This window comes from Chelonoidis abingdonii, chromosome 14 (assembly GCF_003597395.2).
Source record: "Chelonoidis abingdonii isolate Lonesome George chromosome 14, CheloAbing_2.0, whole genome shotgun sequence".
NCBI lineage: Eukaryota > Metazoa > Chordata > Testudines > Testudinidae > Chelonoidis > Chelonoidis abingdonii.
Window position 1 is genome coordinate 16,270,588 of NC_133782.1, and position 24,727 is coordinate 16,295,314.

At 44.3% G+C, this 24,727-nt stretch overlaps 2 protein-coding genes across 4 annotated transcripts in view; one reads left to right on the forward strand and one right to left on the reverse strand.

Annotated features, from left to right (window-relative positions):
* RIPOR3 (RIPOR family member 3) overlaps positions 1 to 1,965 on the forward strand; it is a 67,778-nt gene extending 65,813 nt beyond the window's left edge. The window contains exon 22 of the mRNA XM_032804042.2: positions 306 to 1,965. Coding sequence (XP_032659933.1) covers positions 306 to 406 — 101 coding nt within the window. The 3' untranslated portion in view covers positions 407 to 1,965. The remainder of the gene's footprint in view (positions 1 to 305) is intronic.
* A 1,316-nt stretch (positions 1,966 to 3,281) lies between these two features.
* Positions 3,282 to 24,727, reverse strand: part of PTPN1 (protein tyrosine phosphatase non-receptor type 1) — a 65,643-nt gene continuing 44,197 nt past the window's right edge. For all 3 annotated transcript variants that reach the window (XM_032804044.2, XM_032804046.2, XM_032804045.2), the window contains 6 exons: positions 23,253 to 23,351; positions 20,000 to 20,137; positions 16,973 to 17,182; positions 16,226 to 16,387; positions 15,173 to 15,399; positions 3,282 to 6,881 (listed from right to left, as the gene is read on the reverse strand). In XM_032804044.2, the coding sequence (XP_032659935.1) occupies positions 6,677 to 6,881; positions 15,173 to 15,399; positions 16,226 to 16,387; positions 16,973 to 17,182; positions 20,000 to 20,137; positions 23,253 to 23,351 (1,041 nt within the window). In that variant the 3' untranslated portion in view covers positions 3,282 to 6,676. The remainder of the gene's footprint in view (positions 6,882 to 15,172; positions 15,400 to 16,225; positions 16,388 to 16,972; positions 17,183 to 19,999; positions 20,138 to 23,252; positions 23,352 to 24,727) is intronic.

The window sequence follows — 24,727 nt, forward strand, 5'->3', positions numbered from 1 at the left end:
TTCAGGCCACATTTTTCAAACTACTAGTGCTTTTGGGTGCCTCTTTTCTGCTGCCTTAAAGGGGCCTGATTTTCAGCAGGTAGATGCTCAGCCACTTTTGGAAATGGGGTCCCTTTTAAAGGTGTCTGAAGCTGAGTATCCAAACACACACTAAGGCAGTGATTTTCAGGAGTGACTAAACACTCAACTTGTAACAAGGTCATAAGAGGAGGTGCAGAGTTATGGTGAAACTGCAACAGATCCTCACCTCAGAGCTTCTCCCAGATTTCTTGTCCTCACTATGATTTGTCTGTCTTTATTTGTAGGTGAAAAAGGACGACTAGCATTTCAAAAAATGGACAGAGTTTGCTGTGAGTTGAGAGACACTGTATACCAAGAAGCTGAAATTGAAATCACAATATTTTAACTAAGGAAATGCTGAATCTGACCTACAGCCCAGGTGGCTACAGAAGGAGTTGATTTACCACTAGGTGGTTAAGTTAGCGCACACAGGTATCTAGCAGAAGATTGAGTGGGAACATCCATATGGGACAGCTCTTCCAGTTGTGTGATTTTTAGTCCTAACCCCCCAACAGTTGGCTCAGAATGCATCTGACACTGAGCTAAAATCATGAAGTATCACTAGATGGTGCTAGAGTAAATCCATCAGCCCCTCTCAAGCTGTCCCCAGCAGGAAGCACAAACTTTGAAACAACTCAGTCTGCAGTGCCAAAATAGGAGGCAAAGGTAACATTTGTTTTCACTAAGAATCCTGACTCAAACTTTCTCCCCTAAAAGCCCAAACAAAAAAACCCTCAACTCTCTGCAGTTGGTTTGGGGATTCATGAGTAGGAAGGGAGCAGAGGTAAAGTGTAGCTGTATAACTGACATGTGACAGTACTGCTTCTATCTTAGAGCATGAGCACAAATGAAGCTTAGTGTGAAGAGGTGGTGAAGCAGAAAGGAAACCATGTAGGAACTCTGAACTGATGGCACTGGGGCTGTTGGTTATCCTCCTAAAGTGTTTTCCCCTTCATTTTGAAGCAGTTTGTGCTATAGAAGGGTCAGCTCTCAGTTGGTGTGAAAGGAGCCTCTCTCTTTAGGTTACAGCAGCTGAAGAGCTGGTCCTAAAATGTTGTTTTGCTACAGCCCGTGGAGTTTTGATTTTATGAATACAAGACACTGTGGATGTGGACAGTGTCACTAATGAGCCAGAATGCCTATATAAATTAGTCAATGTATGCTAGATCTGCAGAACACTAGTACAAGCTGGCTCCCATATCAGCATCTATTGAAGTTATAAACCAGCACTTGTTCCGTCAGAAGTCATAGCAGCTGCCATGCACTTTAAAACATCATCGTTTCTACGCTGGTCTGTGCTTTCTTGTAAATTTGAGTAAGAGCTCAAAAGTTCACTGGTTTCTGGAAGCAGTGTAAAAATGTGCAGTAAACAAATTGAGATTTCAGTGCTTGAAGCAAGAGCTGTTTGAAATTAATCTGAAAACAGTGTAAGTGTAGATAGAAGGAAACTATTGAGGCAATGTTTCTTCAGCCTCACTTGTTTAAGAATTCAGAACATGCATATCCTTCACATTTATGGAGTAAGTGTACAGAACTGAGTTGTATAGGGACAGCTCCAGGCAGAAGTATCAAGTTTTTAATTTATACACTTATTCATTTAATCTTAGGCTAAGGTTAAAAAAAAGGTACCTGAAGTCAGGCTCCTTAATCCATACTTGAGCACGAAGAAGTGGCCTGATTTTCAGCAGAAGCTGCTGAATGCTCAGCCCTTGAGAATAAGGCCACCCAATTTGAGTATTCAAATATGGGTTTAGGAACCTTACATGAGGCACAATACTTGAACAGTCTTGGTCTTTATGTATATATTATACAGTATATTGTGCTTTGTACTTTTCTATTCAGTATTTATTTCTATGTTGGTTTACGTACAGTTTTCTAAAATTTTAAATAAAACATTAAATACTTGCCTTTTTGCAAACAGTCTGTATGCTGAAAACATTATGGGAGTAACCATTAGTTAATATATTCCTCAGAGCAAAACCAGTGAAGTAAACCACAGCTGAAATATGGGGGAGGATTTCACACTTTTAGTTCTATGGTCACTGCTTATGAAACATGAACCTGAATTTAAGTTAGTTAGTTTAGTTACCAGTAGTTACTTTGGAAGCATTCTCGGCTCATTTCAAACTTGACAGTCACTGAAATCAGAGAGCAAAAGTATTTCCTAAGTCTATATAATACCTGTTCTGGCTCTTTTGGGCAAAACAAACAGAACATAAGTCTGGCATTCAAAGTCAGGCTGAAACTTTTTGCTCTCAAATAAAACAGGGCTGTTAGGGAGGAGACACGCTGTCTTGAAAAGCATCCTTAGGTTACTGTTCCACTCCCAACATAAGACAGGAGAGCTCTCCTGCAGCAGTACACAGGGCTCCACTTAATTTGCAGACATTTACAAGCAGAGGGCATGCACACAGTTGTAATATTTGCATATATTATAACTTCATCCTTACAAGAGAACAAGGAATAGCTTATGTTTAAAAGTGAGAGAGGATTGCGGCACAAGAATGAAGCTGATCCAAGCTTCAGTCTGAGCTACGCTTTATGCAGTTACTCTAGTGAGACTCAGGGTCTTCGACACTGGTTTCTCTCACGTAATTTTAAGGAGTTACTGGGAATGGCATCTCCAGGCAGCTTTAATTAAATTATATTCAAATACAGAGGAACATGTACAACCACCACTCTACCCATAGATCAACTTCTGTTGTTAACCAAAAGGCCTGAAGCTTGTCTCATTAAAAAAAAGTCTCTGAAAGCACCCAGAGTACCTGGAGATGTCATATTTACATCTGCAGCAATCCTTGTTGTGCAGACTGCTGTAGCGTATAGTCCCATCCTGAAGAACAAATTTAGCAAATCAATCCACAGCTGGTAAACTGTTGTAAAAACAATTACAGTGCTTTAGAGATCTTTAATGTTGCAGGTTGCACCTCAGAGTTTACTGATACGACCCAAACACTATGTATTTAAACTCAGTTGAACATCTATGAGCAGGCTGACGTATAGTGAAAATGCATTTTATTTTATAGCAGACTGCTAGTTACTGACCTGAAAGCAAGTTTTCTGCACTAGTGGAAATATTCTTAACATTTTCTATTAATGTGAGGAATCACAAAATAATCAGTAGGAGGTAAAATCTTGTTGATAACCCAAGGGTCTAAATTTGTTAGTGACTAAATCATCTCTACCTCTGTGGTAAAACAGGACGTGGAAAGACTCATACATCCATTCTTTAAAAAATTTTTATTGTTGCAACTAAAATGAGAACTGAAAATTTGTATGGGAAATTGAAAAACTGTACAGTTACTGAAAACTGTGAGGTCATTGCAGCGCCTTACACAAAAGACAAGATACCTGAAAATGTATTATACCAAAACATTTAGCTTTTGTTTTTTATTTTTTTTTATATTTTTTTTTAAAAAAGTTTATTCTATGGCAATCTGTAAAAAAGAAAGACCTGATGAGTAAATATTTGCTTAAGGCATATAGCAGAGCAGCTAATTTTCTAACAATTTTAACATGGATACTTGTCCATTTTTCCAAGAACAGGTTAATCAATACACCCACTTTGAAACACTACTGTATATACACACACCCAAACTACTACATACATATACAGGACATCAAAACAAAATGCTTACAGTTTAGCATTATAAGCCTTATACACACACCTCACAGCTTACAGGGGATTCCACTGTACGTTCCCACTACAGTACAAGGCCTCCTTGACTTTAAACAGATGAAAGCCAAGTAGTGAAGTTAGCTGGGAGAAAGGGGCATGTTAGCTAGAGTGGCTCTCTCTCTGTATAGCGAAATGTGTTTAAGTTTTTCTGTGTGGAAAAAGTTGCAAGTACAGTACAACTGTGGATTCTAAGGAGGGATGCTATGTTTTCATCAACTCCAACATTTATTTGTCCAAATCGAGAGAAATACTGCAAGTCCTATTCAGTTCATGGGCCACTCGTTTATTTCACCAGTCTGTTTCTAGAGATCAATTAGGGCTCAATGGCACAAAACACTCACTTGAAACCTTGCTTTATTGGTGACCTTTCCTATTGGTGAGTTTCCCCAAGTGCAAGTTTCTGAAGGCAGCACAGCAAGTCATTCTGAAATTGCTGAGATATTTGTTGCCAAAACTGACTGGAGGTGAGGTGTGAATATGGCTTAATACACGCTTTGGAATGTTTGTATTATACTTAGCTGAAATGAACGATGCTAAACAACTGGGTTACATTGAGTATGCAGAAATTCAATAGAAAATCGTGCCAAATATTAGGCAAGTACATGTTACCTGATAACACACCAAATCAATGTATCGCTGAATGAAGACACTTTCCGCAACACCCTTTGAACCACAGCCACTTAAATGATCAGATCATGCAAATATTATCTGGGCACATCAGTAAGCAGAAGTATAAGTTTTTTCATCTTTCAAGCACATGATATTTAATCAGGACTCTAGAAGACTTTACATGCATTCTAATACAAAGGGGGTACAAATGTTGCCCTACAACAATATTCTACCAGATGGAGAGAATAATGGGGACAAAGCAATCACATACTGTATCTTAAATACACAAATGATCCATTATATATTATATCATTTTCTATACTCAATTTTTCATGTTTCCAATAATATACTAAATACTGACTGCTTACAATATTCCCCCTTTCAAGTACTGGTCTGACCAACAGTCTCACAGGTAAAATTTTAATTCCCAGTACTACCTGAGGATTTATTTATTATTGTACTTTTGAGAAGCCCTTGATGCAAGCTTAACAGTTAAACTCCAAAACAAATAAAAACAACCCTTCCACCCCAAGTCAACACCTTATGGATTTAAGGAAAGAGCAAGAGCTACTGGCAGCTTTGAAAAAAATAAATATGGAGTGAAAAGACTATTACACAATATACTCCATAAAGATGTTTACACTGAGAACAGTGGTTAAGTGCTATACAACTAGAATGCATTTAAAAAGCACTGATTATGACGACTGATCTCCAGATGTTACTAGTTTAGTTATCACCACTACCGCTTTAAGTAGCAAATTTGCTTCTAATCTCTGCCCTATGAGCAAAGATTTTCTCTATTATTGTTTAAAATGTATGAATTTCGTACTCATGAAAGGAAAAGACTAACAGCATAGATGAGAACTCGGTTTAGTGCAGTGCAAGCTTCCAGTCACAGCTCTGCTAATGCACTCCTAACACTATTCAAGCCCTGGGCCTCGAGTCGGCACAACTAACTGAGCCAAGTTGTGTCACCATTGTTTGGTTGTTTTGTCCTAATTTTTACTCTACACCACCCAGCTCTTTTCTCACTTTAAGCTAAGATAGGAACACCCACATCTGCAGTGCTGCCAGGCCTCAGGCACTTATGCCCCTCTACCGCAGTAATCATTTAACAACACAATTTCAAACCAAACTAAAGTCAATATCGAAATCTTTACTAAAAAAATTACACAATCGCTTGCATCATGATAAGCCAACTGGTATGTTCAAAGACCAACATGTCTTCGGCTGATCTTTTAAGTTTGTTAAGGAAGCTGCCATGGCATTAATTGCTCTGGATATATTGAAATGCTTTCCAAATAGTTTCCCACATCAACCTTGAGTATGCTCCTCCTCCCTCAGGTTTGTGCACAAAGCACATTATTTCGTACAAGGCAGATTTAGAGTGAAACTGCATTTTTACATTCCAAATGATGAAATTTAAAAACTGGTCCTTCTCAACGCCAGCTGAACAGCTGTAAAATGCTGGTGGACATGTTTTGGTTGAATTTCTCTTCCTGCTTCCCTCCTCCCCCACATCCCAGAATATAAAGGTAAAAACAACTTTACAGAGATTGGTACAATGTAAGTAGGCATAGGTGCAAGTAGAGTGCAACAAAAAAAGTCAATAGGGAAATACAATTTTTTCCCCCTTAAACAATGTTTGACATGTTGGGATACCCTGAGCAAATGCAGAAGCCTGTTTTTATAAAGATATGTAAAACAAGAAGCTAGTTAAGAACAGTTATGCCATGATTAAATATATCAATACCACAGGCACTGCCCACAACTCAGTCTTTAATAGATGAAGTGAGACAAAAAAAAGAGCCTTCCCCCTTCCAAAAAGTTGACATTCTTCAGATATGTGGATTCTCTCTCTTTTTGGGAACTCAGTAATAATATAAATCATGTATTTGGTTACAACACTTGGAGAGTACAGCAAGTTTCACTTGTGCCTAGTTTCTTTCTGAAGTAACACAAAAAAAAAGAACTGGCTTTTAAAAAAGGCTAAAAACAACGTGTTGTAATTCTATTATTCCATAAAAAAGAAAAAAAAAGAAAGAAAAAAAAAAAAGAGACTTATTTGGCATTTTCTCTGCTTACTCCTGAATATTTTAAGGCCCTGAGATTAGAATATTATGTTCTTGGGACCACAGGGCTAAATTAAACCCTAGTGCATCAATTCTCTCTTTAAGCCCTAACCAAAAGTTCCAGCCTTTCAACCTAAGGTATATTTCCACTGAGACAAGGCTCAGATGCCTCAATAAGATTTCTTTCATAGAAGCGGATTACACACTGGTCAAATTGTTGTTGTTCTCTGCATACTCTATCTTGCAGACATGTCCATCAATGAAAACATACCCTGTAACAAAGGTAAGCTCCTGCTGTGAGGACAGTGAACATGCAGATATTCACTAGAAATGGCTTCCAAGTTGTCGTCATGTTCTCATCATCCTCTTCTACGTTTTCTGACTTCACTGGCTCTTCTTTGTGAGGTGAGGCACACAGATTTTCACCAGTCCTCCTTCTCAGTTCAGTGTCTTGACTAGTGCTGAGGATGAAGAAATAAATATTCAGTATAGTATTCTTCCGAGGGGGAAGGTGTGTGGACACTGAGGTCCAATCCAGAGACACCTCATGGACACTTACAGATGAAGCTGTAGATCAGTTGTCACCAACAGATTTTACCCTGATGCACAAGATGTATCCTTTTATAGTTAGGGCTTTCAGTTAGAGGTTTAAGCTGATATTTATTGCCCTGATCAGCTGGGTGTTGCTAGAAACAAGTTGCTTCTTATCCCAAGTTGATTACCATATCCCTGATGGTGCTCAAGCATCTACCCAGTTCAGATTCTCCACTTCAAGGCCACACATCGGCAATCATCCTTACAAACAGGAATTCCTGACAGTGAATATATTCAAAACTATTCTGTGCCCATAAAAACACACAAACACTAATTGCACCAAAACGCTGAACGTGTTATCACCAAAGCATGCGGAAGTGTTGGAGCAAGAAATTAGGGATGGAGCTCTGTATAATTATACACAAAACACACCCCTAAATTAAGGCTGCAAAATCAAGCACTCAAAAGTGAAGAAATGCCAGAATTAAGTTTGCTTATATAACCTTAATTTGGCCCCCTTGTGTGTATGCATTCGGATAGAGTATAATTACAAGATCACATACTATTTTTCTATACCCTTAAACTTGTTGTTTTATTTAATTTTGTGCTTGTTTCCTAGATTTTTTTTTTAAAAAGGCAACTCAAGAAACAACCAGAAATTCCACCCTCTGACATCACACTGACTCCCACGTGGGTTATCAGCAGGGGATGCTACTGGGCAAGCATGTCTTTTTATAAATAGAAATAATGATAAAAAATTATTATGGAGACCAGCTTAAGGTGATGGAAAGAACTACTGAACGTGCCTCATTTCGTGTCAGTACTTACAGCTCTCAGGGTCACTCCCCAGCCAGTTTCACAAGGTGGAGTGGCTTACGGCACTAAGTTTCCCAGCTTTATTTGCCAAAGAATATCTCCAGAACTTTGTAGGAAATGTTGAAAGTTAGATGCGCCAATTCCTAGCATTCCCTTGCAAAACTGGGTGTGTCCCAGGTGTGATCATTTGTTTCATTTGCCTGAGATAGCCTTGGAATTCTCCCCTCAACTGTTCTCCTGGTGACTTCTGATGTCCCCTTGCCCTTTCCTCCCAGAAGGGGTTTTTAGTTGGCTATTTTGGACAAAGACTGTCAGAAATAGATCAATATCCAGTACATCAAAAAAAGACGGTTACTCATCTTTGTAACTGTTGTTCTTCGAGATGTGTTGCTCATATCCATTCCAAGTAGGTGTGCGCGCGCCGCGTGCACGTTCGTAGGAAGAATTTTGCCCTAGCAACACCCGGCGGGTCGGCAGGCGCCCCCTGGCGTGGCGCCTTTGCGGCACCGCATATATACCCCTGCCGAGACCCGTCCGCTCCTCAGTTCCCTTCTTGCCGGCTACTCCGACAGTGGGGAAGGAGGGCGGGTGTGGAATGGATATGAGCAACACATCTCGAAGAACAACAGTTACAAAGGTGAGTAACCGTCTTTTCTTCTTCGAGTGCTTGCTCATATCCATTCCAAGTAGGTGAATCCCAAGCCTTACCTAGGCGGTGGGGTCGGAGTTGGAGACTGTCGAATGCAAAACAGCAAACCAAGAGCTGCATCGTCCCTGGACTGTTGCACCAAGGCGTAATGAGCAGAGAAGGTGTGCACCGAGGACCACGTAGCTGCACGGCATATGTCGTGGATAGGAACATGGCGAGAAAGGCAATCGACGAGGCCTGAGCTCTCGTGGAATGTGCAGTCACTCGGCCTGGAGAGGCGTGAGCTAACTCGTAGCACGTCCTAATGCAGGCCGTAACCCAGGACGAGATTGTTTGAGACGAGACAGGGCGACCTTTATCCTGTCTGCCACGGCAACAAAAAGTTGGGACGTCTTGCGAAAAGGTCGGGTGCGGTCGATGTAGAACGCCAGCGCTCTACGAACATCGAGGGAGTGTAGGCTCTGCTCTCTACGGGATGCGTGAGGTTTAGGATAAAGACCGGGAGGATATGTCTGGTTAAGGTGAAAGGAGGAGACACCTTGGGAAGGGAAGGCGGATGCGGGCGCAGCTGCACCTTGTCCTTGTGGAATATCGTGTAAGGTGGGTCCGCCACAAGAGCGCGAAGCTCCGAGACTCTCCTGGCCGATGTAATGGCCACAAGGAACGCCACCTTCCACGATAGATACAGGAGAGAGAGCAGGTTGCCAAGGGTTCGAAGGGAGGGGCCATTAGCCTGGAGAGAACCAGATTGAGGTCCCAGGAAGGGGGGGGGCGGCGGACCTGGGGAAACAGGCGCTCCAGGCCTTGAGGAACCTCGAGACATCGGGTGAGAGAAGACGGAGGAAGGGCCTTCTCCTGGATGGAACATTGAAATGGCAGCTAGGTGCACGCGCAGGATGAGAGCGCGAGCCCTGTTGTTTGAGGTGCCATAGGTATTCCAAAATCACATGGATGGGAGCCTGTGTAGGTGGTACTTGTTGTGTCTGACACCAGCAGGAGAACCTCTTCCACTTCGCCACGTAGGTAGCTCTGGTCGATGCAGGCTTCCTGCTTCCCAGGAGTACTGCTGCACTGGGGTAGAGCAGCGCAGCTCTGAGCCGCTCTAACCAGCCAGGAACCACGCCGTCAGGTGGAGGGATTGGAGGTCGGGATGGAGAAGCCTGCCGTGGTCCTGGGATATCAGGTCCTGATGGATCGGCAGGAGAACGGGGCTGGCTATTGATAGGTCCAGCAGCGTGGTGTACCAGTGCTGGCGAGGGCCACGCTGGGGCGATGAGAATTACTCGAGCCTTGTCCCCTGCGCAGCTTCACCAGGACTTTGTGCACTAGCGGAAACGGTGGGAAGGCATATAGGAGGTGGGTCGACCAGGACAGGAGGAAGGCGTCCGAGATCGAACCCCGGGCGAGACCGCGAAAGGAGCAGAACCTGGGGCACTTCCGGTTGCTGCGTGAGGCGAAGAGGTCGATCTGGGGAAAACCCCACCTCCGGAAAGAGAGAATGGGCTATGTCCGGGCGGAGGGACCACTCGTGGGCCAGAAAGGACCTGCTGAGGTGGTCTCCGTAACTCGTTCTGGACCCCTGGAAGGAAGGAGGCCACCAGATCCATGGAGTGGGCTATACAAAATTCCCACAGCCTGATCGCCTCCTGACAAGAGGGAGAGAGCAGGTCCCTCCCTGCTTGTTTATATAGTGCATCGCAGTGGTGTTGTCCGTGAGCACTAAGACACAACGTCCTCGCAGGTGACGAATAAAGGCCTGACAGGCGAGGCGGACCGCTCGCAGCTCCCGGATGTTTATGTGCAGCGACAGCTCCTGAGCGGACCAGAGGCCTTGTGTCCGATGAGACCCCATGTGAGCTCCCCAGCCCAGAGAGGATGCGTCCGTTGTCACTGATATGGACGGTTGCCTGGGGTGGAATGGCAGGCCCGCACACACCAGGGAGGGGTCTTGCCACCAGCGGAGGGAGTGCAATACGCTCTCTGGGAGTGTGACGACCACGTCCATGCTGTCCCTGCGTGGGCGGTAAACGGAGGCTAACCAGATTTGCAGGGGGCGAAAGCCGGAGCTTGGCGTTCTTGGTGACAAAGGTGCAGGCCGCCATGTGACGAGGAGGCTGAGACAGACCGGGCCGAGGTCGTGGGGAAGACGAGTAGGCTGTCTATGATGGAGACTATTGCCTGGAACCGGGTGGTGTGGAAGCTGAGGCTGTCGCGAGCGTGGAGTCCAAGACAGCCCCAATGAATTCTATCCTCTGAGCTGGTACGAGGATGGACTTGTCGAAATTGAGCAAGAGGCCCAAAGTTTCGAACAGTTCCCTGATAACCGCTATGTGCGCGGCGACCTGAGCCTCTGAAGACCCGCGAACCAGCCAGTCGTCCAGGTAAGGGAAGACACATATGCCTTGCCGACGGAGGAAAGCGGCCCACTACTGCCATACATTTTGTGAAAACCCGCGGGGCAGAGGAAAGGCCGAAGGGCAGGACCGTGAATTGGAAGTGGCGGTCCGTACCACAAAGCGTAGATAGCGTCGGTGTGGTGGGTAAATTGAAACATGAAAGTAGCGTCCTTCATGTCGAGAGCAGCGAACCAGTCTCCCGGATCCAGGGACGGATAATAGACCCCAAAGACACCATGCGGAACTTCAACTTCTTTACGAAGGCGTTGAGTCCGCGGAGGTCCAGGATTGGTCGGAGACCTCCTTTCGACTTGGGGATTAAAAAAATAGCGGGAGTAAAACCCTCTGCCCTGAGATCTCGAGGTACCTCCTCTATGGCTCCGATTTCGAGAAGCGTGTGGACCTCCTGGCAGAGGAGATGCTCGTGAGAGGGGTCCCTGAAGAGGGACGAGGAGGGTGGGTGGGAGGGAGGGGGCGAAACAAACTGAAGATGGTAGCCAAACTCCCACCGTGCGTAAAACCCAACGATCCGAAGTTAGTCGGGTCCACGCCGGGAGGAAGGGAGAAAGGCGGTTGGAAAACAGGAAAGGAGTCCGGGGAAGGACTGGTGCTCTGCTCTCGATCGCACCTTCAAAAGTTTTGTTTCGGTCCGGCGGTGGCTTGGTGGAACCGTTATTTTGTCCCCCCTGGGAACCAGACTGGCGTCTCCGGTTTACCCGGCCCGCCTTCTGTTAAAGTCCTGACGAGGGCGTGGTGGGGGGTAGGGGCGCTGAGGTTGTGCCGAAAGGACCGCCGCTGGGTCTGTGGTGTGTGCATGCCAGGGAGCGCATTATGATGCGATTGTCCTTAAGGTTTTGGAGCCTTGGGTCCGTTTATTAGAGAAGAGGCCTGCCCCTCAAATGGGAGGTCTTGAATCGTGTGTTGCAGTTCTGGAGGTAATCCGGAGACCTGCAACCACGAAATCCTCCTCATTGTGACCCCAGACGCGACGGTCCTAGCCGCCGCTGAATCTGCGGCGTCGAGCGCGGCCTGCAAGGAGGTTCTGGAGATCTTTTTTCCCTCCTCCAGGAGGCTCTGGAACTCAGGGCAGGAGTCTAGCGGGACCAGCTCAGTGAATTTGGCGATGGACTGCCAGGTATTAAAAATTGTACCTACTGAGCAGCGCTTGTTGGTTGGCTTACCGCAACTGTAGACCCCCTGCGGAGTATACCTTGCGCCCCAGTAGATCCATACGCTTAGCCTCCCGCGATTTTGGGCGGGGGCTGGTTGGCCATGGCGCTCAGCCCCTCTCGTTCACAGATTGTACGACCAGAGAGCATGGAGGAGGATGGGTGTAGAGGTAGTCGTACCCTTTAGAGGGTACCATGTACTTCCTCTCCACGCCTCTGGCGTCGGAGGGATGGACGCCGGAGACTGCCAGATAGAGTCCGCCTTTGCCTGAATGGAGCGGATAAAGGGCAGGGCTACCCGCGTCGGGGCATCGGAGGACAGGATGTCCACAACAGGGTCCTCACTTTCGGGAACCTCCTCCGCCTGGAGGTTGATGCTCAACGCGACGCGGCGGAGCAGGTCCTGGTGGGCCCGAAGGTCAATGGGGGGCGGGGCCGAAGTTAGAAGTGCCCGCCACCGCCTCATCCCGGCGAGGAGGAGGAGGAGAGACCCGGGACCGCAGGCTCCTCGTGAGGTTCTTGTTCCAGGGGGGGCCGTTTCTGGGGCGGCCTCTGGGTCCTGGGTCGCAGGTGGAAACGTCGTCCTCTGGGGGAGGGCGACTGATGGAGGCCTCCGGCACCCGACGGGCAGAACCGCAGATCTCCCGATGCCGTTGGTGGGATTCGCCTTGGGCTTGGTGGTACGCCCAAGGCGTCCAGAAGGACCACTGCGGCGGGTTGGTCCAGTCCCTGGTGTTTCCGGGGGGAACGGGTGTTTGTGGGTTCCACATCGCCGTAGAGAGCGCTGTCTGGGGGGAAGAACCGAGGGGTGTCTCGACGGCCAAGGCGGAGCGGAATAGCCTGTGAGACTGGTGCCGGATGTCACTTCGCATGGCGGAGAACGGTACGGGAATCGTACCGGTATTGCGAGATCGGGAGCGCGGGACCTACGACCAGCACGGTGCCGGATCGAGGTCGACCTGGGATCGGGTGTAACGACGGTAGGATGGGCTCCGTCAGGGGAGAAGTGCCGGGAGGTAGACCGTCGTGCCGAATGCCGGTCCAGGGAACGGGACCTGGACCGGTGCCGCGAGTACGACCGGCGCGAGAGTGGGAACGTGTGCGGACTGCAACCGTGACTGCGAGCGGCGTGTGAAGGCGAACGGCGCGTGCGAGCGGGAGCGGTGCCGAGATCTCGACCGCGACCGGTGCCTGTCGCTGCTCCTAGAGACACTGGGTCGGAGCATAGCCGGCTTCCCATTGACGAAAGGACCCGCACCGGCGGTGCGGGGGTTGAGGCAGGGAAGGCTCAGTTAGGGCTATCAGTTCCTCGCCGTCCTTGCAAAGGTCTCCGGCGTAGTAGGGGAACAGCGAGCTCGACCAGGGCTTGCGCCGTGGGGAGCTGTCTTTGCACCGGACTCGACGGCTCTTGCCTGGCTGGAGTCGACAGGGTGCCGGGATAATCCGGTCGTGGGCAGACGGCGGTGCCGGCCGGCACGGTTTCCCATGCTCAGACTGCGGTGCCAGACGCGCAGCGCAGGAGCCTTCGCTCTTTCGCTTTAGGTGAAAAGGGATCGGTGCCGGGCTGACTTCTGCGCTGGAGACTGTTGGTGGCGTTGAGGTTCTGGCGGTACCGGCGTTCTCCGGTGCCAGATGAAGAATTTGCCCGGTGTGGTACTGCGGTCGTGCGCTCTGTGCGCCTGGAGCTGCAGGGGTCAGGAGCGGCCTCCCATAAGGAGTGCTGCTTTTCAAACGGGAGTCCGCTCCTTTTTGTCCTTTGGCTTGAAGGACTTACAGATCCGGCACGTTGTCCGTAAGATGGGAGGGATTCCCCAGGCACTTTCAGGCAACGATCATGGGGTCTTCCGTTGCGATCGGCCGATGGCAGGCCCCGAAGCACTGTTTGAAACCGGGAGAGCCAGGCATGCGAACCGGATTCTCCGGAATAGGGGCGAGGAGGATTAAACCTCAGCCCTCAACTATATACAAAACTATACTAAATCAACTATACTAATAAGTACTAAGATCAACACTAACTTACAACTTATAAACTTAATGACTGGAGATGAGCACGGGTGAAACGCTAGGAGGTTAAAGAGGTCAGCTAACCGACTCACTGTTCCGGACGAGCCGAACACGGGGGCGGTAAAGAAGAACTGCGGAGCGACTGGGTCGGCCGGTATATGCCGGTGCCGCAAAAGGCGCCAGCCAGGGGGCGCCTGCGCCTGCCGACCCGCCGGGTGTTGCTAGGGGAAAATTCTTCTGACGAACGTGCACGCGGCGCGCGCACACCTACTTGGAATGGATATCAGCAAGCACTCGAAGAACTAAGGATTGTTACAGTAGAATCTACTGGAATCTACTGTAACATAGCATACTATATTTCAGACTGTGGAACGGCAGTGACATCTAGTGGTTAAAACACAAACAACCCTTAAATTTCCCCACCCCCCGAGTTACAGGTTTATTCTTTAGGCCAAACACTTTGGTCTAGCTAGACTGAAAGGGAGAATAAATTTTCTGCTGAAGAATTTTTTTTTTTTTAAAAGGTCATAATTAATTTGACCTGTAGTAGAAAGCAAAAATAGTTCCCCAGCATGAAAGATGCATATGACAAGAGAACTGTAGATTTAAAAAAGGATGAACCACATCTTTAAGGTAAAAAAGTGTTTTGATATTGAATGAAAACTGTCCATTCCTATGTTCTAACATCAGTACTGAACTGACTTAAAAGGACATTTTCAAATGTAGCAGGATCTCTCTGATAAAGTATGTGGAGCACCAGATACCTGCACTGATTGGTGTGGTTGAAGCTAGCTGGCTTAGCTTCAAGCCAAAGGCCTGACAATCCACCTACCATGTAAAAGAGCCCTGTATAACCAAACCCCTTATGCACCTACATGTGAGGCTAAACCATGCAGTCATTGTGCCTCCTCCATCTTTCATTATAGCCTAGCAAGAGCTGTCAGGTCACTCTCGTATCCTTTTCACATCTCACCTAAACAAAGCACGTAGGCCTTTGGAAATAAAGGGCTATAATCCTATTCTAGAAGCATTGTTACACAAAAAGCGTCAAGTTCTGTCCAACACGCTTTATAGGTGGTGCTAAGTGGCTCAAACAAGGGAACTTTCTACATACAGCTGTGAATCTACAGCAGTATTTCCTGGAACAGTCAAAAACATCAACGCAAACAGCTTGACTGAATTACCTGTCTGTACCCAGCTGCACAAATGTGCCATCAGGTACCGTCTCCTCCACAGCGCTGACTATACATCTGATCTCTTCCTCTACCACCTGGTGGTTAGGGAAAAACTCTGTGTGTTCGTGCATCCGACCATTGTGCATTTCTGACGTTCGCTTTGGTGGCCTTGGGGGTGGAGGAGTATGGTCTGGTGGAGGCTCCAGGTCTTCATTGGAAAGCTCTTTCCACTGCTCCTACACAGAAGAAAGTGCCTATTAAGCTCTGCTATATTATAATGTTTTATATTAAAACCACTGTAATTCTAACATTAACATGGCAGAGGCTTTACACATTAGTCATTGTTTTACTTTCAGGGTCATTGTTCAGATGCATTCACCTCTCCCCTCCCACCAACTAAACAGTATGCCCACAGCCCAACCACACATATGGGAGACATTAACTGGAGATTTAATTTTGTGCTTGAAAAAACTCTTTAAGTAGCAACATGAATCCCATTTTGTGCTGTAGTATTATTTAGCAATAACTTAAACATGCATACTTCAAAGGCGACAACACTGGAAGAATCTACAGCATGTTGGAAAATTGTTAAGGGCCTAAATAGAAGACTTAGCAAAACAGCATCATGAGGCTCACATAGCAATGGCTATCTCCCAATTGTTTCCCATAGGGTCACAAGGAGGAGAATTTTCCATATGACGGCAGCTACCGTGGACTATTTGTACTTGTACAAACACATCAACATGTGTAAAACAATGCATTAGATCCAAGAGCATTGTGTACTAAAGTTATTGTACACTGCTCATGTCAAGGATAGCATGTAGTTTAATGATTCATTCAGCCCTCTTAACCTTATTCAACCATACTAACTTCCCTCATAACATTTGCCTAGCTACATGCAATTATGAGGTTTGTGGATCTTAATCTTGATATTGTCGTATGCTGTATTGTAGCTGCATCTATCCCAGAATATGAGACACACAAGATAGGGGATGTAATATATTTTATTGGCCCAACTCACCCTGCTTCTCTCTGTATAAATGATATGCATTCAATACTCACCTGCACCGAAGCATCTCCCATAATAAATTTTGCTCCTTCAATAACAGCCAAGTAAGAGAAACGAAGTTGATCTGCTGTCTGTATAAGCCCCATTCTGTACTTTCTCATTTCTAAGAGAACTTGCTTAATGTCCACAGAAGAAGGATCTTTCCTTTTGTCCATCTGAAGGTAAAGATTTGAAATTTGCTTTACACAGATACACACTCTATGTAACAAATGAGTTGCGTTGAAACACATTAGGCTTCAAACTGTTCCCATGTTAATGGGTATGGGGATGAAGGTAACATGTGGGACCTTCTATCAGGCCTTCGCTGCTTAAAAAAAGATGCAGTTTTACCTCAGGATAATAATGCATATGAGCTATTCCCAAAGTAAAAAAACAAACAGTAAAGACCAGGCACTTTAGTTTTACCTCAAGGTAAATTGGGCAAGGACCACTTTTCTTAGCAGGGAAGACAAAGGCTAACTTTGCAAGTCACTCCAGCTGGAACCAGTGATAGTTTTCTTTCAAACTCCCACAATGGCCCATTCAAAGCTCAGTTTGCTTTAGCTTTAAAATGAATGTATTACCAAAGACAAATATAAAAGTCGAGTAAGAGACAAATGTCTCAGAGGAATGTGTGTCACTATACCACAATTCATGAAAGGTGCCATGGCTCACACAGGCTTCAGATAAGGAATTCCCAGAAGTAACTACACAAAGTTGTAACTCACTCCTTATTCCCATCTAGAGTAAGTGGTTCTTACCAGTAGAAGACATGTATCAACCAAACAGAAAGTTCCCGATCTTCCAATTCCTGCACTGCAATGCACCACAATGGGTCCGTGCTCAGGACTCAGTGAGCCAGACTCTCTCACTTTGAACAGGAAGTTGAGGAACGAAGCAGGAGATTCTGGGACTCCAAAGTCAGGCCATGTGGTATAGTGAAAGTGCAGAATTTCTCTAGTTTCTTGTGCCTGTAAAATATGTTTCCAAGCTATAAGAATCTCTAGATACGAGTATTCAAGCACAGCTACTGTCTGCAATAACATACTAATCAGAGGAAGAATACCACTCATCACATTTGTATTCCTAGTAAGTGACTAATTTTCCTAGGAAATCCCTTTTAATGGAATATACAAGATCAGTCTTGACACTACAAATATACACATCTACATTCTACAATTCATAAGGAAAGGGGCAGGATTTCACTCGTACTGCCCCATATTGAATTCATGCCATGCTGCTTTCTCTTTTCAAATCTAACCTTGAAAATGATTCCTTTTAAATTTATGATGGACTAAATCCTACTCACCATTCTATTAACCGTTCAGCAAGAATACTTGCTTGCTCATTTGCTGCTTTCCTCTAATATAACCCAATCCATTTTCCTATGAAATTTTCCCATTCAGCGTTTAAGAGCTGCTGAACCCAATTCTAAAGCACTATGTGCTTGTAAAGTATTGTGAGCGTCTAAGGACCTATATAATTTACAGATAATTCCCTGACCATAAAAGCCTGGTGATGTTTTGAAAGAAGGACACTAGATAAAACTAAGTTATACAGAGTAATTTTACAGTTTATAGCTCAGATGTACATTTTATCCCCATATAAAATGGGCACTACAGCCTTCCCGTAAATAGGCTGGCTGAACTCTTTGGAAAATGAGGCAACTCAAGTTGCAAGAGCAGCTCGGACTTGTCCAAAGCATGGACCTTATATTACCACAGTTTTTTCCTTCACAACCAACAACCTCTACTAAGCTGAAAGCAATCTCAGAAGAGCGTTAAGACTGATACTCTCAGCCTCCTGAAATCTTGAACCAAAGCTTTTCAAGTTTGTCTGTTGCAGACACTGTAACCTGGGATGTTTTTCTGACAACTGCCGAGTTCTTTCTAGTATAGTTTGGCTAGTGAAATTTGTACCTGACAATGGGCCTATTTTCAGCTTCCTGCCAAGAGATTATTGATATTAGGTGTAGGGGATAAGTATTCTCTCCCAACAACAGGCAGTACTAGGTTTTAAAAAGCTAACTAAAAAGGCGAACTGGAAACAGCAAAGTAGAACTGAAATTAGCATGTCACTAAAATGCATTTGGCGTTCACTACCTGTCCACATGCACCTGCTCCAACACAGCTTCGAGATGCTCTGTGGACTTTGATTTTCACTAGATGCAGATGTTAGTTTTGATTAGACATGCTCACTGCAGCTGCCCCTTTAGCCAATCTCCTCCAGCATAGTTTCAGTGGCCTGCCCCTCCCTCTGCTGTGAATGATTCTGCTAGGACTCCTCTCTGCTGTATTTATCCATGTGTGCAGTGTATCCTCAGCATTGTTCCCTACTGTAATATTTTATTTTGTCACTGCCAAAAATAAACAGTTACAGAGAGTCCCCTTTTAGCAACTAAGAGCTTGAGCCTCAGTGAGGCTCCATGTGGGCACAGAGTTCCACCTGCGCAGAGCTCATTGCAGGATCCAGGACTAACGCTGCTGGGTGTCGATTTAGTGGGTCTAGTGAAGACCTGCTAAATTGACGGCAGAGCACTCTCTGGTCGACCCCGGTACTCCACCTCTCCAAGAAGAGTAAGGTAAGTCAACAAGAGAGCATCTCCTGTTGACGCAGCGCAGTGAAGACACCAGGGTAAATCGACCTAAGCTACACCGACTCCAGCTACGTTATTCACATATCTGGAGTAGCGTAACTTAGGTCGATTTACCCTGGTAGTGAAGACAAGCCCTAAGAGAGGAAGACTTCTGATTTCCTTGCTGAAGGTTTTCAGTGTGAAAAGGTGAAGATTTAAGTCAGTGCAGGAGGGATGATAAGGAGACAAATTCCAAGAGAAGGTCTATTTTCAGAAGATGGTTTTTAAAAAGCTCCCTGTATATATTCATTAGCAAATTGGTAATGGCCGAGTGCTTGGAAGAGTAATTATTCCAGACATTCCTGTACAGAGGTACTGCACTTTTACACAGTGATGTTATAAAGGTAACACTGCCCTAACGTTCCACATTGAATCTAAGCCTAGCTCTATACTTGCGGCAGTGAGTTCATACACTGCATGTCCCCCTAACATGGGTATAAACAGCAGTGTAGATAGTGGGGCACTGCTTAGACGAATAAAGATACTCCAGGACCTTCGGATATGTCCTCTACAGAGCTCTATCCTCCCAGAGCAGTGCCTCCTCTATCTACACTGCTGTCTTTAGTGGAGTAGTGGCCCACTGCCTCCCTGCTGGCAGAGCCTTTCCACAATGCAATGAAAGAGTCTGGCAGTGGAAAAAGGCTCTGGCAGCTCCCTGTGTCTCTCCCCAGCCAGCCTCTTTCACTGCCACACACATACACAGTTTGGATGCAGCCTGCTTTTCATTGCAGTGTGCAACTACACATATTCTAAAAGTAGCTGTCACTGTAGATAAGATAATGCTGAGGACTTTACAATACAATGTCCATTCATTCAAATTATGTTTTGAATTACAACAGTTAACCTCACAGATGTTAATACATATTGATTCTTTACACCTTGGAGTTTAACTTCTATGTTGATGGGGAAAATCAAAGACTGAAAAGTGTTTATCCTCACAACCAGTACAGTCTAGAGCAAACTGCATTAGGATGCACAGACCAGAGCAATGCTAACTTATTGAGAACCTCCTGTGTCACGGATGGGCATGTTACCCAATTTCAGCATCCAGTCTTTGTACTCGGAGCCTTTACAAACCAGGATGAGGAAATACAGCTCATTGACGGGGAATTCAAGGACAACACTATCTGACTGGTATGCTTTCCATACTTACGGTAAGGTTTTCCAATTCTAGCTGTCGTACTGTGTAATATGATTTTATATCTTCAGAAATTAAGGTTAACTTCAAGTTTGTATCCTCAAAGAGCATTTCTTTCTCCTCTTTCTGTGGCCAGTACTGGGCACATTTTATCTAAAAAAGCAAACAGAAGACAAGCACTAGTCACTTGAGTCTATGTTAAAAGGTGAGGAAAGAGGAGTATTCCTTAATCCAGCATTTTTTAAGTTATTAATTACATATATTAATGTGGCACTAAGGAGTCCTGAGGTCTAGTATATTGCAATAAATTCAAACATGCATTTCTAAAAAGAAAGGCTAGTTCTTGCAAGAGGGCCTCCTGCTTCCAGTACATTATGAAAGTACTACCTCAGCACATCTTGGTATCTTTCACACAAAGGCCCAGAGGCTGACCCTCATTGCACCCCTGGAAAATTTTCAGAGCACAATGGTGGCTTAGGGTGGAGTAGCCCTTCTACTCATCCTCTGGGGCACAGGGGTGTGCTGGGGCTGAGGAGCGATCAGGGGCTGTGCAAAGCTGCTGTAAGTCAGAACAGCCCCCCCTGGAATCTAGTTAAAAGCACCCCAATATTTTTATTTGGACCCTACATCAGCAGTCCATATAGTATGAAAAAAGAGTCAACTGGATCCTATACATTTAAAAGCTTGGGGGCTCAGAAGAACTTCAGAGATCATGATTTTAGGCAGTTTCACTTTGCAACCAACAGGCATAAAAGATGAAGTTGGACTGAACATCTCAAGGGAGGAGATTACTGTTAGAAAGTAAGTGTTAATAAAAGACAGCACAATGTAAGTGTGAAAGCTTGTTTATAGAATCCATTATATTCTACATATAGAAAGTTACAGAATTACTAATTTGGAAGTAAAAATGTCAGATGAGATTTTGGGGTATCCATTCACTCCCCACAAACGTAAAAATGTCTTGAGATCATTGTGATTCCATATGGCACTGTTTAAAAGTTACAAAACTTTAATTGAGCTAAAAGAGCAGTCTGCTAATATTCCTGCTACCTAGCTTCTGACTGTACATAGTAATTTTCTCAGTAATAATCTTCCAGGAAACCGAAGGTCTGCACCAATAAACTGTTGACATGCGAGAAACTTAAATGAGTCAGCCAAAAATACAAGTAGTGCGTTTTGCTCTGTACAAGGGGAAATGACACCAAGGGATCTTGTTAGAGGTATACATAAAGTCTGCAACCATGTCTCTGACCTCTAGATCTATATGGACATTATGAATGCTAACAACTAAACTGATACTTTTCAGAATTTAACACAGCTCCTCTAAAACAGGATTTTGATCAGTGTGCCAAATCTATGTTCGCAGAGGAAATGGATTACTGCACATGGCTAATGCTTCTTATATTAAATTGTAAATAAAGTGGCCTTAATTTGGAGTGGAACAACGTTGAAATAAGAAAACTCGTTATTACACAGTTTATTACCAATGGAAAGTAAATCATTATTATGGGATGGTAATAAAATGCGAGAGCGCTGTCGTGTGTAATGGGAGTTGGGATGAAGAGAGGATTTTACCTCTCAGGGAAGTCAGACAAACATTTTACAAATGGCATTTCATTTGTAGATGGTGAAGGAAGCTCAGGACAAATTATCAAGGCCTACAATGCTTCCAACACTGGTTAAATACTGAGCAGGTTGACAATATGAAGCAAGGATACGTTATAATCATCTGCAATTTTTTAAAAATTATCTTAGAAGAGAGCAGTTAGCTTCATGTCTTATTTCTGCACCAAATGGTTCTGCAAATAACATTTTGCTGAGTTCCACTGAAAATCTCTCACTGCTGATTGTTGAGAAGTATTAGTCCTCTGCCCTAAGGGATCTTGATAATTCTTTGCTTTGTTCAAAGTAAAGAGGGATGGGAGAAGAGAGAAAGAGAAAGAGAAGAGATTGAGTGTGTGTGTGGTTGGGGAGGAAGGGTGATTAAAACAGAATTACTGCAAATCCCCATTGAAGGTTACAGTTCACTATTTCCTTTACTAAAAAAGCAAAAAACTCAAATCAAGGCCAGAGTTAGAAAACAGCTCACTGCACAACTATTTTCCTGATGACCAGGAATTCTCTCCTGGTTATGCAAGTGTACAACACTAGATCCTCATTAGGGGCACAACATGCCCACTTACCCTCCTCTGAAATGGCCTTACAGTCACCAAAGGAACTAAAAAAAAAAATCTCAAGTGTACAGTTCTATTTAATCTTCAATTACTTTTTAACAAAATCCGCTCCATTGGCAGACCCACTACTGCGATCACAGTAATGGCAGCTTCCATTAACAAGCAAACTATGGTAACTTCTCCTGAGCCCATGGCTGCAGAACAAGTCCTGGGCCTAGGGATGGATGTCCCCCACCACCTGCCATGGAGCTAAGCCACCCCTCCTCCTCACTCATGCAGTGGATGAAAAGTGGTAAGAGCTATTAGTCGAGCCTGTGCCCCCCCACCTGCTTACCAGAAGGGTTGAACCCCTTTTACAGCACAGGAGGACAAGTGGCCAATACATAACAGAGATGGTTGGTGGATTTCCAGATATTTCACTAATTGGTTTCTGGTGATCATTCCCTGTGTTTAACTCCTCTCATTCCCTGTCTCAAGCTATGGGGAAGTGTAGGTACATAAGGGGCAGGGGTGAATTGATCAACATAGGAAATATGCAGATCAGGAAGAGTGAAACAGGAGAGTTTGAAAGAAGCCTGAAAATAAGAAGTTATCTAACACCACCCTGATCAGTTTCTTTACACGTTGCTCTTCTTTCTTTATTTTGTGTCTGCCTTTAGATGTAGATTAACGTACTGCCCCAAAGATCTTACAACTACTTTTAAGGCCACTGGATAGTGCCAAAGTAACGTAAGAGTTCTTAATATAAATGGGAATCAGGGCCCCAGTCTCAGCCATTAACAAAGAGGAACTGCACATAAGCATCTAGACCAGCAGGACTGAAGAGAGAAACCCAGTCACGGTTCTTGGATGGAAAACTCCAGTTGCCCTTAGTTTATCTCAATTCAGAAGAAATTACAATCTTTTATTCTGAACTGTATAATTTCCACATATCCCTCAGAGTTAACCAAGATACATTTTCAGATACTCAGCTTCTGAATCTTAGATATGCTTTGCTGGACAAAATTCTGTACATGCATCTTTCTGCTACCATTATGTTTTGGTTATTTATTTGTTTTTAAGTACACACAGCTAAAAAACACTCATATACTTACTGATCCTTTTTCCATCACTCTGTTGAGCATGACAACACCACGGCTTTTCTGTTCCCAAACCATCTCCCAAAAGTGACCACAAGTATTTGGCAGAGGACCCTGCAAAGACAGAGAATCTTCTAAAGTAAGCAACATTTTCTGTAGAAATAGATTAGAGCACTGTACCCTAACTTTACAGCCTAATGCATGCAAGTAACTTCTCATTTTAAGCATCTGAAACACAATAGCTTTAAGTTCCATTTTCCAACTATGAAGTCACCAGCTTAAGTTTCCCCACAGAAAATAGGAAGAGTATTTGCAAGAAGGGAACTGGGAGTGAAAACACAGAGAATTTGCTCAGAAAGGGCAAAAAAGGAATCTAATGGGGGAAATAATCTCACTCTGACCCAGTCAACGGGATTTAAGAGTAAGTAGTTTGTAGAACTGGGGCCACCGTGATTGACAGTAAATACATGTTCTGTATTACCTGTAATTTGCTAGTAATAATGTGCCAAAGTTACTGACTGTGGCCTGGCAAACAATAGTCAGTCAAAATAACGAGCCAACTATATTGGACTGCTCAAACACTATACAAAATATATTAGTCTTCTTTAATAGCTCCTCTATCAATTGTTCTTTTAGGGGTAGTCCTCTTCACTAGATCCCAAAGCTATCTACTTTCAAAGCACCTTCTCTGTGTGTCAAGATTTTCCTTTACCTCTAATCTCTCTGTTAGTATATCTCCCCACTACATAGATTAACTACCACCACACATCCTTTTAGGTGGTTGTTTTTTTGTTTGTTTTTTGATAACCTAGACTAACAAAATTGTGCAGCTGTGATTTCTCAGATGGCTCAAAGACAAAATAATGTGGCATGGTCCTTGGAAAGAATAACTGGATTCTCAGCAGCCTCATTTTAAACTGATTAAAGAAACACTGGGTTAGAACTGATATAAGCTATCAGCTAAGTGTACCTCTTACTTCCTTGCCCTGAATAACAAAACAAGTAGATCTGTATCCACAATTGTTTTTCCTCATTTCCTAGGACATCACAGATCCTAATTAACTCATTTTCTAAAAAAAAAAGTCTACTTCTATACTACAGATTGGTGCTGATTTTCTGAGAGCTCTTGACTTCTGCTAAAAAATATTAATCCCAGTTTACCGTCATCTAATAAGCATAGATTTTTTTTTTAAACAAGCATTACAGATGACTGTTCCCAGGGAACTGAAACATAAATCACATTGTCTAAACAACATTAAGGCAAAAAAGAATTCTGGCACAGGCTTAGAGTTTGCAACTAACAAGTCATGCTAGCAAGGTACAATTCAGTCTGATTACATACAAAGATGCTGAAGTTTAGATTCACAGGAAATGTAACTCATTGGTGCTATTTTTTATATTAAACAAAATCTCTTAAATCTGTTTTTCTACACTTTTCCTGCCTCTATATTTTTAAATGAAACTTACAAGAGAAAATAGCTCAACAGCCT